The 18121-nt window shown below is 45.7% G+C and overlaps 1 protein-coding gene across 1 annotated transcript in view; it reads left to right on the top strand.

Annotated features, from left to right (window-relative positions):
- The first annotated feature begins 15144 nt into the window (after positions 1-15144).
- The window catches only part of MROH7 (maestro heat like repeat family member 7), a 39461-nt gene continuing 36484 nt past the window's right edge, over positions 15145-18121 (top strand). Inside the window, exon 1 of the mRNA XM_065912287.1 lies at positions 15145-16375. Coding sequence (XP_065768359.1) covers positions 15145-16375 — 1231 coding nt within the window. The remainder of the gene's footprint in view (positions 16376-18121) is intronic.

Genomic DNA, 18121 nt, shown 5'->3' with positions numbered 1-18121 from the left:
GGCTCAGCTTTGCATTTTGGAGAATGATTCTGGAAACTGCTATTGAGGAGTGGCTGGAGGGGGCTCCTCCTGTCCCTAGCCCTGGGGCCACCCAGGTTCAGCACCCCTCCACACCTCCCATCCTCCCACTCCCTACCACAGAGCTGCATGACCTCCCAGTCCATTCCACTCAAAACCACCCAGGTCCACCCAGGCCCAGCCTCTCTTTCTTGGGTTACTTCATTTACCTTGCCCCTTACTGGAAAACTGGGTTCACCTCTCATTGGTGCCAAGTCAAAAGACACAACCAAGCCAAATATTCAGAGAAGGAAGGATTTATTATTTGCAGCTAGTAAGAAAGGACACAAGTATATTCATGAAGGGGCTTGTGCAGAGGAAAATTCTGCATAGAATTGGGGCTAATGTTGACAGAATCTAAGTTTTAGTTGAGTGAAATCTTGAAGATAAGGGAAGGTCAGCATCATCCCATCTTCCACCTGGGTGCAAGCCTTAGTCCTGGCAGAATTCCCTGTCGGATTGTTTACACATATCCCTTGAGAGAGAACTAGGGCTCTGTTTTATCTGAACTATTGTTTCTTGAGGGTTTTTCCTTTGTTCCTACATTCCCTGACTTCCCTTAGGATTGTAGATAACTGAGATATGTTCAAGGCCAAGCATTGTGGCCAGGCTTAGATCACAAAATGGCTTTTCTTATGTCAAGACAGTCAAGCCCAGCTCTCTTTCTCTGGGCATGTCTCCCCTACCATATCTGCTTATACCTTCCTCCTATACGGTAAGGATAGAAATGGAGGTTGTGAGGAAGCGCCCGCGTTTCAGATGTGGAACAGTGATCTTTAGAACTGGTGCTGCAGGGAGTTCTGCCCACTGTGTCCTGAGAGAGGCAGTGGGGAAATACAGCCTGGAGGTCCCTCAGTGAGGGAAGATGACTGAGTGTTCCTAAACAATCAACACTCACCAGTTGGGGCCCCTGACACACAGGGAGAACACGACATGGATTCCTCTGAGGCGTTTAGAATCTGGGTGCAGTGTTAAGGCCGTGGGAGAAGAGAGGCTGCCCCTGACCAAGGCTAAGGCATCTGGGAGGCTTCCTGGGGGAGGTGGCATTTGACCTGGACCTTGAAGTTTGGGTCCAAATCTTACATCCATACATGACCACTGGAAAAACCATAGCCTTGACTAGACTGACCTTTATTGGCAAAGTAATGTCTGTGCTTTTTAATATGCTGTCTAGGTTGGTCATAACTTTTTTTCCAAGGAGTAAGCATCCTTTAATGTGAGATGTGAGAGTTGGACTATAAAGAAAGCTGAATGCCAAAGAATTGATGCTTTTGAACTGTGGTGTTGGAGAAGACTCTTGAGAGTCCCTTGGACTGCAAGGAGATCCAACCAGTCCATCCTAAAGAAAACCAGTCCTGAATATTCACTGAAAGGACTGATGCTGAAGCTGAAACTTCAGTACTTTGGCCACCTGATGAGAAGAACTTATTCATTTGAAAAGACCCCAATGCTGGGAAAGACTGAAGGCGGGAGGAGAAGGGGACAACAGAGGATGAGGTGGTTGGATGGCATCACCGACTCAATGGACATGCGTTTGAGTAAACTCTGGGAGTTGGTGATGGACAGGGAGGCCTGGTGTGCTGCGGTCCTTGGGGTTGCAAAGAGTCAGACACAACTGAGCGACTGAACTTACTGAGTGAAGGTTGGGTAGGATTTCTTATTGAGAATTTTCCCCTAAAAGAAGTGATCATTCTTTAAAAAGAGTTTCACCAAGCAGTTTTAACTGGTTGCTTTCATTCAATTCAAGACTTTTTCAGCCTTTTTTAGTGCCCATTTATTACCAGAATTTTGGCTTTTTTTGGTGGTTGTGTTAATTTACTGGCTTAAAGAGCACATTTTTAATTTTCCAGTCCCTCTAGGCCAAAATCAACATAAGGTGTGACTGAGTTTCTTTCTGAGGCCCTAGGGGAGAATCTGTTCCCTGGTCTTTTCCAGCTTCTAGAGCTGGCCTGCATCCTTGGTTCTCAGTCTTATTTCTGTATTTCCACAGCCAGCAAGGTTGGGCAAATTATCATCTCTCAGTCTCACTTGCTTCTGCCTCCCTCTTCCACTTATAATAGGACCTTTATGATTAAATTAGGCCCACCCAGATAATCCAGGATCATCTCTCCACTTTAAGGTTGGCTAGTTAAAACCTTAATTCCATCTGTAATCTTAATTCCTTTTGCATATAAAGTAAGGTCACAGGTTCCAGGGGTTAAGATGTGGCTGTCTTTGGGGGGTCATTATTCTACCTGCCATGGCAAGGGTTAGCTTTTATTTCCCCTTTTTATTTTATTTTGAGCAGCAAGGCAATCATAGAGTCTTTCCTCACGCCGAAAAAAAAAAAGAAAAGAAAAGCCAACTGGTGTTCACAACTGTCACTGTAAATTTGTAATAAATCACTCAAAATGCTTAGTTTCAAAGAGAAACGTGGTTACCGATTCCTAAGAATGCAGCTTTGAAATGATTTCCTATACGTAGAAGCCTCTTTCCTGTGAAAATTGCCTGCTGTCATTTCATATCCTTGAGCTCTGTGGACTCACATTGTCCTGAAATCCCTTTATAGGGTGACTGTCCAGGAGGCAGGATCTACGACTAAAGGACATTCAGGTCACTTTTACTGAGCACCTACTCTATGCCACTCACTGTGTTAGATGTCGGGGACAGAGATACCAGCATGGCACAGCTGCTGCCCTAGTTAGATCGTATATTGTTTTTGAAACCAAACAATAGTAAACTAATAATATATACATATTGTAGATTTTGAAGAAAAACCAAAGGTAGTAAAAAAGGAAAGAAAAAATAATAATACTGCCATCCTGATAAAGTTATTGTTAAAGTTGTGATGGATATTGTTCTAGATTTTTTCCAGGCATATGTAGTATATAAGTTTTTAAAACCAAAAAGTAACCTTCAAAAAGAATTCTTATGTAAAACAAAAGAAAAAAACAAGGGAATAAAAAAAAGGAATTGCCTTGTGATACTGTTCTGTACCACATCCCAACATTTATCGTACTTGTTTGGTTTTAAGGTAGTATAATCTGCTGCAGAATATTTAAATTTGCCTGTTTAAAAAAAAATGGTTGGGGTTCCACTGCTTGTGGGAGACAGCATGGCTAAATGCATGGGCTCTGGGCTGCCTGTCCTTTCTTCTGACACCCTCTAACTGTGTGACCTAGGGCAGTCACTTCACCTTTCTGTATATCAGTTTCCTCATTTATTATCTTGTAGGGTTGTCGTGTTGGAGAAGGCGATGGCACCCCACTCCAGTACTCTTGCCTGGAAAATCCCACGGACGGAGGAGCCTGGTAGGCTGCAGTCCATGGGGTCGCTAAGAGTCAGACACGACTGAGCGGCTTCACTTTCACTTTTCACTTTCATGCCTTGGAGAAGGAAATGGCAACCCACTCCAGTGTTCTTGCCTGGAGAATCCCAGGGACGGGGGAGCCTGGTGGGCTGCCGTCTATGGGGTCGCACAGAGTCGGACACGACTGAAGCAACTTAGCAGCAGCAGCAGGGTTGTTGTGTGGGTTAAATGAATAAACACATGTAAATCACTCGGGACAGTACCTGGTATCAACCAAGTGCTTGATAAAGATGATGCGTTGTTGTACATGACGTAATTTATAAAATATGAGTTTGTAATCTGCTTTTTTCCACACATACATAATATGAGCATTTCCCTATATGATTACATTTATCAGTAAAAAAATTTATTTATTTGGCTGCACTGGGTCTTACTGGTGGCCCACAGGATTTCCGTCTTCTTTTAGGCATGTGGGATCTAGATCCCTGACCAAGGATCAAAGCTGGGCTGCCAGTATTGGGAGTTCAGAGTCTTAACCACCAGACTATCAGGGAAGTCCCCCAATTTTCACTTTTTTTTTTTTCCCTTCTGTCCTGGAAGTGTTCTCTTCCCCCGGTAAAGGGATCCCGGACGAGCCCCCAAATGTTATGCCCGATGTTCGAATCCCCGAGTGGGAAGAGAAAGCTTCCAAGACAATGCAACTCGCAGGAAGGGAAGTTTATTACTGACTCGGGTCAGGACTCCCTGCCGCAACCAACGCAGTGGTGCGGGTCAGAAAGCGCAATTTTCACTTTTAATAGATGTATAAAATCTCATTCAATGGCTGTTTCCCTAGTTTTTGGAACCATTACCTTCCATGTCGGATACCTGGATTGTTTACAGTCTTTTACTAATGAGCAAATGCTCCAATGAGCCTCTTTGGCCATATTCCTGACGATGTTCTCAGGCCAGATTCTCAGAAGTGGAATACATATTTTTAAGACTTTTGGAATCTCTGTTAAAATTTCATTCCCTAAGATTTACATCAATGTGGAGCTGCAGGGTTGGGTGGGGTTTCCACTGGGGGAGAGGCAAAGAGCAAGTGCCTTTCCAGATAACCAGCAGGATGACCCAAGGCTCAGAAGGAGAGAGGACAGGTCCCCCTAGGGGAACTGGGAGAAGGCTGTTAAGTCATGAGGTTTGAGTGAGCCTGTGGTGGGGCAACAAGGCTGCAGGGTGGAAAAAGTCATATTTGATTCACTGGAGATGGGCAGGCTAGGGTGTAGATGAATCAGGAAAAGGTTAACGGAAGTAGGGAAGCCAGCGAAGAAGCTCTTGTTAGAAGCCAGAAAAGGGACTTCCCTGGTGGTCCAGTGGTTGCGAATCCACCTCCCAACGCAGGGGACACAGGTTTGATTCCTGGTCTGGGTACTAAGCTCCTACATGCTGTGGGGAAAGTACCCCTGTGTGCCCAAACTAGAGAAAGCCTCATGCCACACACACATGCAAAAAACAAGCAAAAGAGTAGATCAGAATTGGGTGTGAGGAAAGGGGAGGATCTGTGTATATTTTCATCAAAGAGTCTTTTGGACCTCGAAACTGATACCACGTGGAGAAAGGAGGGGAGTGAGGGAGGAGTCAGAAGCTTTGCTGGAAGGTTTCAGCTTGTCTCTTGGAGAATCAGGGATCGCTGATAGAAATAAGAAAGCTGGGAGGAGAAAACTGTTTTGTGGGATGAAGATTCAAGTAAGACAAGTCACAAGTGGGGTATGTAGATGGTGAACAAGCTGGGGCAGGAAGCCCAGGGATGGGGCTATGTTAGTCTCAGCCCAGGCTATCCACAGATCCACTCCTGGCTCTTCCCTGGCCCTGCACTGAGTTAAACCCTGCCTCCTTGTTTCTGTCTTCCAGCTGTGCCAACCAAGGGGCGGTACTGGCAGGAGTAGTGTTACCAAAGGTGTGCATTGAGGGGTCCGGCTGTTCACCTCTCAAAAGACAGTAAACAGGCCAGGCTGGTGGAAAGGAAAGTTTGCTTTATTTCAGATGCCGGCAATTGAGGGTGGGGGGAGGGTGGCAGATCCAAAGGCCAACTCACCCCATGGCAAGCAGGGGGTGAGAGCTTTTATAGGCAGGGTGGGGGGAGGGGGTTACATGCAGAAACAGTACAGTCATCTCTAACAGTCATCTTCAAATTGGTCATCTGACTAGCATCATCGCATCATCTTGGTTGTTTTAGGTACAGTTAGTCTTCAGTTCCGGGGTGCACTTGTCCGCACTTCTTGGCATCAGTTCTCAGAATTGTGGCAGCTCAAGTCCTGGGTATAGTCTGGTCATCATGTAGTTAACTTCTCCACCTGGTGTTCTGGTATCTGTAAGACAGCTCACAGGATATGGCTCAGAATATTATCCATAGCCTTTGGGAAAGAACTGAAGATTCTTGGGCTCATAAGTCATATGCTTAATGACTATGTTATTATTATTTAGTCTCCTTTGACTGTTTTCCTTTGTCTCAGCATTTCTCACTTCTCTGATTAATATAATATACTGAAGTTTTCCACAGACAAAAGGCAGACAGAGAACATGGTGAGGGCTGGGGGGCAAGGACCATAAGATCCTGCTCCGTGTCAGTAGGAGGGTGGGAAAAGGGAGAGGCAGTGTATTTTGTCATCTCTTTCCCTCTGCTTCAGGGAACATGTCTAGCAAGGAATGGCTCACACTCCTTCTCTGGGATCCCTGCCTCCTGCTCATTTGACTCCTCAGCTATCACCATGAAACTGTTTTCTTTTTTAAATTATTTTTTGGTCAAGAAGCATGCAAAATTAGTTCTCTACCCAGGGGTCGAACCTATGTCCCCTGGAGTGGAAACAGGAGTCTTAACCACTGGACCGCCAGGGAAGACCCTGCTTCTTCTGTTTTAAACATTACCTCTGTTTTAAATACATAGTGTGGTTTCTTATTTTCCAGGACGGACCCTGACTGAACCAGGAGTCACAAGCATGGATACCGTTTTAAAGGAAGGAGTATGGACAAGGTCCCAAGTGAGAGAGAGGAGACCCAAGCCTAAAATCCCAGGGGACACAAATGTAAAGTACTGGGGGGCAGGGGGAGGATGGGGACAGTGAAAGGGACATGAGAGAAGAAGAATCTGGGGCAGGGAGAGAACCAGCAGAGTGAAGTGCCCCAGGAACTAAGGAAGGAGAATGGCTTAAACTTGGAGCATGGTAAAGCAGATGCTCTAGGGAAGGCAGAGAATGAAGACAGAGGACAAGACTTGCAAATCAGCCATGTCCTCAGAGGCAGAGCCTCAGTGGAGAGGAGGTGGCAGAGAACAGATTAAGTGTTAAAGAACAGGGCAGGGAGTGAGGTGTGGGAGGCCAGAGTGAGAGTAAAACATTTCTTCAGGAAATACTTACTGAAGAATTGAAATGCTTGCCAAGTATATTTGGCACCACGTATAGGCCAGGCCTCGGGTACCTGGTGTGCAAAGATGAATAAGTCATGGTCTCCATTCTTAAAGCATTCTCAGTGTAGAGAGGGAAACAATCAAGTTTCTGGAGATTTATAGCACACTGTAATATGATTCTGATCTATGCTGCAAGAGCGGAGAGAAAGTCCTACTGAGCTGTGGGGAGGGGCTCAAGGAGGGCTTCCTAGAGAAGATACCTCTGGGTTTTGCATAAGTAGGAATCATACAGATGAAATGGGGGTGAAAGGGAGGAAAAAAGCATTCTGGACGGAAGGAGCAACCTGAGAAAAGGCATAAAAGTAAGAAATGTTACTGTGAGTCTAGGGAGACCACTGTGCTGCTAAAGCAGAAGCTGTGTAGGAGGAAATGGTAGGAGATGAGATTGGGAAATGATTCCAGTGGAATAATGAACTAGATATGTCAATGGGAGCAAGAAGGCAGTGGGAGATTCACTTTGATGTGCTAAAACAGAATAACAGACACCCTGGAATCCTACATGCAGTGACAATATTTTCAAGAATGAGGATAAAATATTTTTTTGTAAACAAAAACTAAAAGAGTTTATCACTAATAAATTGTTTTCTAAAAATTTTATTTGTTTATTTTATTTTTGCTGGGCCTTCATTGCTGCGTGTGGGCTTTCTCTAATTACAGTAAGTGGGGGCTGCTCTTCATTGGGGTGCACGGCTTCTCTTATATTCTCCTGTAGCTGAGCAGGGGCTCCAGGGCACATGGGTTTCAGTAGTCGCAGCTCTTGGGCTCAGCAGGTGCACTTCCTGGGCTCTAGAGCGCAGGCTCCGCAGTTGGTGTGCAGGGGCTCATATTCCTGGACCAGAGATCAAACCTGAGTCCCCTGTATTGGCAGGCTGACTCTCAACCCCAGGACCACCAGGGAAGTCCCATCACTAATAAATTCTTATTGAATTTATTAAGGCTATTCTCCAGGTCTTTCAGGAATGCCTCCAGTATTCCTGTATTCTTGCCTGGAGAATTCCATGGACAGAGGAGCCTGGCAGTCTCACAAAGAGTCAGACACGACTGAGTGACTAAAACTTTCACTTTTCATTCTTCAGGCAGAAGGAAATTGATCCCAGATAGGAGATCTGAGATTAAATTTTAAAAAATGATCATTATTGAATCAAACTTGGGTCCACTCACCCCGCTGTGTGCAATAAAGCCAACCTCCTGACAGTGGGTTGCAGTGAAGGAAAGTGCAGTATCTATTACCCAGCACCAAGTGAGGCGTTTAGGCAGTTAGTGTTTAAAAGACCCAAACTCCCCAATGGCTTTAGGGGAAGGATTTTAAAGACAGGGTGAGGGAGGCAGATTGTGGGGTGTGTGATTAGCTGGTAGACATTCTTCTGATTGGTTGATGGTGAGGTAGTGGGGAGTCAACATCACCAACCTTCTGGTTCCAAGCAGTCTGGGGTCTTCATGCTTGTGGGCAGCACAGGGTTAACTTCTTCCACCTGGTGGAGGTTTTATTCTCTGCAAAGCAGCTCCAAGGACATGGCTCAGGGTATCATCTATAGCCCTTGAGGAGGAATGAAAGGTCCTTGACTTTGTTTAATCTGCCCAGTCACTCAGTCGTATCTGACTCTTTGCAGCCCCTTGGATTGTAGCCCACCAGGCTCCTCTATCCATGGGATTTTCCCAGGCCAGAATACTGGAGTGGGCTGCCATTTACTTCTCCAGGAGATCTTCCTGACCCAGGGATTGAACCCTAGACTCTGTGTCTCTTGCCTTGGCAGGCAGATTCTTTACCACTGTGCCACCTAGGAAGCCCTTTGTTTAATGACTAAACTTATTATTTCATCTTGCTTGGCTTTTCCTTTGCCTCTGCACTTTCTCACTTCTCTAATTAACTATTCTTTGGAACTTGGGTAGCCTAGGAGACTAAAGTTTTTCTATAAACAAGAGACAGGTGAAGGGAAAGGAGGGGATGGTTCTGTCCCAGGAAGGCCCGATGAGTCCTGCTGCTTACATGATCAGGCAAAATATTTGTGGGATAGTGGTTAAATCTGAAGATTCCCAGGTGGCGTTAGTAGTAAAGAACATCTGCCAAGGCAGGAGATGTAAGAGACCTCCTTTCGATCCCTGTGTCGGGAAAATCCCCTGGAGGAGGGCACAGTAACCCACTCCAGTATTCTTGCCTGGAGAATCCATGGGCAGAGGAGCCTGGCGGGCTATAGTCTACAGGGTTGAGGAGAGTCAGACTTAACTGAAGTAACTTAGCACACGTGCACACACAGTGGTTAAATCTGAACACTGATTGCATAAAACCATGATATCTAATCATTGTTGTTGTTCAATTGCTAAGTCATGTCCGACTCTTTGTGACCCCATGGACTGCAGCATGCCAGGGTCCTTTGTCTTTCACTATCTCCTGGAGTTTGCTCAAATTCATGTTGGTGATGCTATCTCACCATCTCATCCTCTACCGTCCCCTTCTCTTTTGCTCTAGATCTTTCCCAGTATCAGGATCTTTTCCAATGAGTTGACTCTTTGCTTCAGGTGGCCAAAGTATTGACGCTTCAGCTACCAATACTTCTAATTGGTAGGATTTAAAAATCAGAACAGGACTAAAATAAAAGATAACAATGGTATGTAAGTTGGCTAATTAGTATTAAACTCTTCTGCTGTCTCTTGTTTCTTGATTTTTCTGAAAGAGGATAGCAGATAACAGTATTATCTGTTATATTTTGAAGTATAATTTTGATTTTTCTATTTAAAGTATGCATATTAAAATGGCTAGAGTAATTGTAAGGTATAGACATAGAATATGTAAATTTCATACAGATAGAAAAGGGGGAAAAAAAGAAGTGATCAGTAATCCTAAAGGCAAAATCAGTAATCCTAAAGAAAGGAAAAAAGAAAAAATATTAAAGAGGAGAGATTCTATTTTACTTCCAGTAATGTCAAGGTAGCTCCTATCAGACCAACCCCCTAGAGATAACAATTATGAACTTTGGACAAAATATGAAGAACAACTAACTACCTGGAGGCTCTGGAAAGAGATTAAAAGGAGGAAGAAACTAGAAGAGAGCCAACATTTAGAAGGGACAGCCACCATGTGCAAAAATATGTAAAAGCTCACAAACTTAATATTGAATCAAAGAAGCCAGAAGCAAAAGAGTTTGTGCTGTATAATCCCATTTGTATAAAGTGTAGAAGCAGGCCAGTCTAAAAGATCTGTAAGAAATCAGGCTAGCCATTACCCTTGGTGCAGGAGGTACTGACTGGAGGATTTCTGGGATCCTGGTAGCTTCTGTTTCTAGATCTGGGTGCCTGCTACACGGGTGTGCTCTCTTGGTGAAGAGTCATCCAAAATTGACTTGGTATGTGCGATTTTCTGCCTGTATATCATGCTTTGTGTTAGCCATTCACTTGTGTCCTACACTTTGCAACCCATGGACCGGGGCCCACCAGGCTCTGTCTGTGGAATTCTCCAGGCAAGAATACTGGAGTGGGTAGCCATTTCTTTTTCCAGGGGATCTTTCTGACCCAGGGATTGAACCAGGGTCTCCCTCATTGCAGGAAGATTCTTTACCGTTTGAACCACCAGGGAATCTGACATGTATATAATGCTTCAGTGCATACTTTAAATGTTGAAAAGGAAGCAGAAACAAGGCAGATAGGCCAGCAAAAGCAGACTGTGAAGAGACCAGACCAGAAGCATGGACATGACCTTGCTGTAGGTTGGAGGTGACTGGCAGAGGGGAGAGCCTGTTCTGCAGGACATTACTGAAAAGACGGGCCAGAGTCTGGGCTTCTGACATTGAGGCGCTCAGCCAGGATGAATGGGGTAGAGTTGGGTGACAAACTTTGTTTTCTTGGGCTCCATAAGCACTGTGGATGGTGACTGCAGCCTTGAAATTAAAAGACGTTTGCTCCTTGGAAGAAAAGCTATGACAAACCTAGACAGCATATTTAAAAGCAGAGATATCAATTTGCCAACAAAGATCTGTAGAGTCAAAGCGATGGTTTTTCCAGTAGTCATGTATGGATGTAAGAGTTGAACCATAAAGAAGGTTGAGCATCGAAAAATGGATGATTTGAATTGTGGTGCTGGAGAAGACTCTTGAGAGTCTCTTGGACAGCAAGGAGTTCAAACCAGTGAGCCCTAAAGGAAATCAACCTTGAATATTCATTGGAATGAGTGATGCTGAAGCTCCAACACTTTGGCCACCTTATGTGAAAAGCCAACTCATCAGGGAAAAGGCCCTGATGATGGGAAAGATTGAAGGCAGGAGGAGAAGGAGACGACAGAGGATGAGATGGTTGGATGGCTTCCTCAACTCAATGGACATGAGTTTGAGCAAACTCTGGGAGATGGTGAAGGACAGGGAAACCTGGCGTGCTGCAGTCCATGGTGTCGCAAAGAGTTGGACCTGACTTAGCAACTGAAAAACAACAACAATAGAGCTGCAGGGTGAGGGGATTTTATAAGAAGACTTGAGTGCCAGGTGAGGAAATCAGACTTTGTCTGAGCTAGACAGAGCTAGGTCATTTCCAGGCAGTGGTGGAGGGTCTGAAGATGTCTCCTTAGAAAGGACATCTCCCTGCTTCTTCCGACTGTGTAGGCATAGAAGGGGCCTCATTGGCTGGGAACTCTGAGTCATGGTGACCTCACAAAGACCGCAACACCAGAGCTGGTGGGGAGAGCCTAGGTAAGCAGGGGGGTGGCTCACAGAAAGTCCCAGGGGTGGGGGCAGCCGCCACAGCCTCCACAAGGCAGTTACCACCTTGACCCCACCCCGCTGGGTAAAAGTCTCCCTCTGGATGTAATTCCACTCTTAGAACTTCGTACCTTTGACTTAAGGCTGAATTTTCTGTTACCATGTGGATGCCCCAGGTGGAGGTAACACATTGAACTTTACAACAGTTTCTTAAAGCTCATGGACAAAGCATTTAGTATATCAAGTTCTGAGAATGTGGTGGGTGGGAGTCTGGGGGAGGAGAGGGAGAGTGAGATCCAGGGAGGGAATACCATGGACTAGGGGGAGAGGGTGTAGAGAACTTAAAGCCAGACTTGGCCTTTTGCTCAAGGCCCCCACCCAACCATCACCCATAGGGAGGAAGGGACAGTGAGGATGGACATTTACTGGGGAACTGCTGGGGGCCAGATGCTATGAAAATTCCTATGTGCATTATCACATTTTATTCTCTATGCTTATCTCATGGATTGAGTATTAAGATATGCAGTGTGGGGAAGCTTCCTTCCCTGACTCACACCTCTGGTGAGAGAGAAAGCAGGTTTTGAATTCAAGTTCAGCTGACTCCAAAGCCCTGGATTTGTGCATTATAGCTGGGCATTAGGAGAGATGTGTTGTTTTTACTGGACTTTTCCTATAGGATAGAGACCTAAGAGGGTTTCCCAGGTGGCGCTAGTGATGATGAACCTGCTTGCTAATGTAGGAGACATGCGACACAGGTTCAATCCCTGGGTCAGGAAGATCCCCTGAAGGGGGGAGATATGGCAACCCACCCCAGTATTCTTGCCTAGATAATCTCATGGACATAGGAGCCTGATGGGTTACAGTCCATGGGTTCGCAAAGAGTCAGACACAATTGAAGTGACTTAACACATCACAGAGGCCTAAGAGTGGTGGAGGGAATAAGGAATGAGAAGTGGGAAGATGTGGTCTCACTGAGTGACTTGTACCTCGGGAATCTCTGGGATCCTGGAGGGAAACTTGTGAGCTGAGAATACCTGGGTTTGAATCCTTCCTCTGCCACTTGCGGGAGGCTTTGTAAAAATCTACTTATGTCCCCTGAGCAGTCTGAATTGACATGCCAGTAAATGAGGATGATGATACTTGTCTTGAAGAGTTGTCATTCATTCATTTCCTTATTCTGTTAATATTTTCTGAATCTTGCTGTGGGTACTAGGCACTGTGCTATGTCTTGGGAAAACAAGAGTAATAGATATCCACGAAGCTCATTTTCTAAACTGGAGACACACAGGTAAACACAGCAATTCTCTGATACAGGTGATCACACGAGGAGGGCACCTCAGCCAGATCTGAGGGTCCTAGGAATGTTCCTAGAGGAAAGGAATGTTTCCTTTCCTCTGGCATCTGGAATATGACTAGATGTTAGCCAGGGGAGTGATGAAGTGGTGGGCAGTCTGGAGGAAGGCTGCAGGAAAAGGAAAGAGTATTTGCAAAGGCCCCTTTGGAAGCACCAGAAGAAGTTTGAAAGGGACTCAAATGCATGCAGCTTGGGAAAGGATGAATGTAACTGAAGAGATGGAGGGTAAGGCCTGGACTGAGGGTCTTGGCAAATGAAACACAGACATCAGATTGAAGATCCGAGTGTCTCCCCTTGTGTCCTGTCCATTAGCTATGTGATTATCACATAGCTAGGAGTGGAGGGAGAGAACTTGAGAAAAGGCTGATTCCTGGGTCCCCTCAGAGCTGCAAAGTGGAATTTCTAAGGGTGAAGCCTGAGAATCTTTTTTTTTAAATTAATTAGCTTTTATTTTTGTCTGTGCTGGGTCTTTGTTGCTCTGAGCGGGCTTTCTTTAGTTGTGGCGAACCAGGGGTACTCTCTAGTTGCAGTGCTTGACCTCCTCATTGCAGTGGCTTCTCTTGTTGCAGAGCATGGCCTCTGGGGCTCTGTGGGCTCCGTAGTTGTGGCTTGAAGGCTTAGTTGCCTCGAGGTATGTGGAATCTTCCCAGACCAGGAATCAAACCCGTGTCTCCTGAATTGCAAGATGAATTCTTAACCACTGGACCACCAGGGAAGCCCTGGGAATCTGTCTTTTAGAAAATATAACCCACACTCCCACAGTCTAAAAAGTCATGAAAAGTTACAGAGGGATTCTAAGAGGGGAGTGGCATGGTTGAATTTACCTGGGAACTTACAGGTGGACCTCACCTGTCTGTGGGATCTGGAAGGCTTGTAGCATATAAGCTGAAATCTGAAGAGGTGAAGCTGTAGGTGTTAGCTAGGGAAAATGACTGAAGGATGCTCAACCTGTGGAGGGCCAGACTTAACCTGGGAGTGTGACTCTGTAGAAACTCAAAGAAGTTTAGGGATGTTGGAATGAGGGGGTGCAGAGGTAGAGGGATTAAGAAGGGTGAAAAAGGACTTGGGGACAGATGCAGAAAGGCCTTTTAGGTGCCGTTATGGATTTGGGATGCTGTCCTGAAGACAGTGGGAAGCCATGGAGGGTAGGCAGTCAGGTGGCATAAAGAGGTGGTCTTGGCTTCCCTGAGGGCCTGTGGGGTGACCTTCCTCCCCTTGACCTCCACTTCCTTGAGCATACAATGGAGTAAGCATATCTAACTTCCGGGACTCTGTGTGTGTGTGTGTGTGTGTACACAGGGGGATTTTGTTAGCAAAAGTGTGTGCCTGGCCTTTAGACTTTGCTCAGTAAGTACCGAAAAAGGCACTCTTGCTTGACTTGATCTCCTTTCACATCTCCTCACAGGGGCCCACTCCTGCTTAAGAACACCATGCATGCAGGTGAGCTGTCCCTACGATTCCCATAAGGAGGTGTCCCAGGTGTGGGGGTGGGGTAGGGTAAGGTCGGAGCGTTTCCTCCTTTGTCTAGTCTTTCTGGGGTGGGATGGGGTGGGGGGATTGTGGAGTTCACCGAGCAGTGAGATTGCTGGGCTGAGACAGCCTTGCTTTGGATGATAGCCCCAGGTTCTCCTCCATTTAGCCTGCCTCACCCAGAGCAAACTGTTAAGGGCAGTGGGCAGCTCTGCCCAGGCTCCTTTGGGTATCTAGTGCCACAGCCATTCACAGAGTAGTTCTAGCAACTTAAGAGTTGGCTGGAAGTAGTAAATAAGGAGACTTCCCCTTCTCCTTTTCCACCTTAAGGTGGGAGAGGTTCCTCATTTGTCTAGTATTAATGGACTTCCCACTGTGGACCTAGTATTATGTTAAGTGCTGGGGATGCCCCAGGGACTAAGACGTGCACAGTTCTCACCCATGTCCCCACTCATCTCTAGCAGGGGCTGGACCACTAAACAAGTCGTTGGAATTAAGTGCCATGTATCATTTGCTTGGAGGAGTAGGATCAGCGAGGAGAGTAGGGAGAGGTTCCAGGCCAAGGAAAATACATTTAAGGACTGTGAGCTGAAAGGGGGCGGGGTGTGGTCAAAGAAGGGAACACAGCGGGTGGAGCTGGAGCTGAGAGAGCTGGGGGAGAGCCAAGTAGGATGGAGCCGGACAGATGGGCTGGGCAAGGTCACGGAGGTCATCCACTGGGAGCCATGGAAAGGTTTCCACAGGTGAGGCTGAACTTGCCTTTTCTCTTTCCCAGGAGCACTGCAGGGAGCTCGACAGTCAGCTATTGGACAGAAGGGGGCAGTGGCGCTGACAGACCTCCAGACCGGGCATGGCCTTGGGTCCAGGGGCTAGTCTGGTCCTCTGTGAAGACGCAAACATGACACCCAATCTCAACTCCACTGAGGCCCCTGGTTTGGGCTCTGGCATCATCTCTGGGCCCAGTCTGGACACAGACCTTGTTACTCTCTTGAATCCACCCCTGAGTCCTGGCGTGGCTCTTGTTCCAGACCTTAATCCAACTCTGATTCCAGTCTCAGAGGAGGCCTCTGGCCTGGAGTCTGATAACACCCCCAGACCTGATGACAGCAGGTCCATGACTCCAGGTTCCCTCCAGATCACTGCTGCCCACTCTGGTGAAGCCCTGGCTTTGGATTCCAATCACCGCTCAAGGCCTAACTCACAGGGGACCCTAAGTCCAGCCTCAAACCTCATTCTGAGCCCCCGCTCTATGGAGGCCAAGAGTATGAGCTCGGGGAGCCACGCTGGGCCAAATTTGGAGGAGGCTGTCAACTCCGGCTCAAGCAATCTTTTTGATTTGGGTCAGAGCAACTCCAATCCTTCCAGACTTGAGACAAACCCATTTATAAGGCCTTATTCCAAAGACTCCCTTGTTCTGGGCCACAGCATCTCCAGGCCAAGTTCAAAAGCTCTCCTTATTCCAGCCTCAACCTCTTCTCTGGATCCTGACTCCAATCAGCTGCCTAGCATGGACTCAGGGAACATATCCAAGCTGGACCTGAACGCGGCTTCAGGTTCCCCTGAGTCCCTTATGCCAGACACGAATGAGACCATCACTTTGGTTTCACATAACATCTCTGGATCTGTTTCAAATAGAGCCTTTGGTGCAGTCTGGAATACAAGTTCCAAGGGAACAATCAGCGTGGCTTCAAATGGCAACCCCAAGTCTGATTTGAATATGACCGTCACTCAGGCCTCATGCTTGACCCTGGTTCCTGGCTCCAACGACGTTGTCAGCCTGCACTCCAGCACCCATGGACCCAGCTCCACCGTTTCACCACCCTCGTGCATGACCTTGATCCTGGGCTCCAAGGAGACTCTGAGCCTGGGTTCCAGCCTCATCTTCAGCGACACCTCCACCCTGACACTGAGCAGCCAGCAGGAGTGTTCCGAGGACAACAGCATCCTCACCATGACTCTGGAGGGGAATCTGGGGAGCTGGAGTGAGATGACTAGTGTGGAGGTGGGCCAATTCCCACTGGGGCTCCCCACCGGCGACACCACAAATAAGGACTACACGGCCTTCCAGAGCATCCCTCAGGGTGAGTGAGGCCAGAGTGCCAGCCCCAGAGAAGGCACTGACTTGGAAGAACCCTATTCAGATTTGTAGGGCAGGGAGGGAAGAGGAGAGGGGAAGGAAGGAAACACCGTATAATGGATAACATGCGATACATTAATTATACACGAGAGATTTAGTGCTCAGCCCCTGCTTGCTGTATGACTTGGGACGAGTTACTTAATTTCTCTGAGCTCCAATTTTCTTAACTGTAATATGATATTCCTTATGATACTTTCATTCTGTACAAATTACAAGTCATCTAACTATACCTTCCTTTCTTTCTTGATGAATTTCAGGTCTGGCTTCTCAGGTCAGGGCTTGACCAGTGGAGCAGGCAGATCTGAGGTTTTGAGGTTCCCACCTGAGTGAAGCCTTGGGGTCCTGTCTGGAACCTGTGACTCACTTCTGATGTGCAAGAGTTCTGTAAATGAATCCCCCCCCCCCATCAGTTTTTGATGTTGTGAAGATATTTTCCCAGTTATTTATACCTCCAAATATTTTTATTTGCTCATTTACCAATACCACATTGCAATTTTTAAAAATTACCATGGCTTTACAAATACGCATTCACATCTGAAAGAATGCCTCTTTAAAGTTCTTAAGATTATTTCAAGGACAACAGATTCCACACCATGCCCTGGAGGCTATTCAAGCATCCTCATTCTTCTGTATACATTTTAAAATACGTTTGTCTAGGTCCTCAAAAAATCTTTCTGGCATTTTTGTTGGAATGTTATTAATATATCCATCTGTTCAAGTGAAATGGAGTGAAACTGGGGTTCAGCTTCATTCCTTTACTTGTGGAGTCCAGTTATTATTGTGATATAATTCACGTACTATACAATTTGCCCATTTAAAGTACACAATTCAATGGCTCTTGGTATATTACTTGATAAATCTTTTAAAAATTGTAGTAAAAAATATATAACATAAATCTGCCATTTTAAACATTTTGAAGTGTTTAATTCAGTGGCATTAGTCACCTCACAATACCACTGTCTGTCATCCCAAATAGAAGTTCTCACCATAAAGCTGTAACTCCCTATTCCTCTCTCCCCAGTCCCACATGAACTCTACCTGCTTTCTGTCTCTACGAATTTGCCTGCCTAGGTAACTCATGAAATGCAATCACACATTTGTTCTTTTGTATATGATTTACTTAGCATAACGTTCATCTGTGTTGTAACATGAATCAGTACTTCATTCCTTTTTGTGGTTGGATAGTATTCTAATGAGTGGACCACATTTTATTTGTCTGTGGACGAATATTTGGCTATCATGAATAATGCTGCTATACACATCAGCTCACAAGTCTTTGAATCCTTGCTTTCAATTCCTTTAGATAAATACTTAGGAGTGAAATTGCTGAATCGTATAGTAATTCTTGTTTAGCTTTCTGAGGAAATGCCAAATTATTTCCCATAGCAGCTGTACCATTTTGTACTCCCTGCAAAAATGTACAGAGGTTCTCATGTACAAGGGGTTCTATTGCTGCACTCCTAAACTCTCCTTGCCAGCACTTTTTATTTTTATTTTTATTTTTTTTAGAAAACACTTTTATAATAGCCATTCTAAAGAGTGTGAAGTAATATTTCAATTGTGATTTTGATTTGCATTTCCCTAAAGACTAATGAATGACTTTGAACATTTTTTTAATATGCTTGTTGGACATTTGTATAATGTCTTTTTCCTATTTTCAAATTTGGTTGTTTTATTTTTAATTTTGTGG

Source organism: Muntiacus reevesi, chromosome 1, assembly GCF_963930625.1.
Source record: "Muntiacus reevesi chromosome 1, mMunRee1.1, whole genome shotgun sequence".
NCBI lineage: Eukaryota > Metazoa > Chordata > Mammalia > Artiodactyla > Cervidae > Muntiacus > Muntiacus reevesi.
This window is presented reverse-complemented; position numbering and strand designations above follow the sequence as displayed.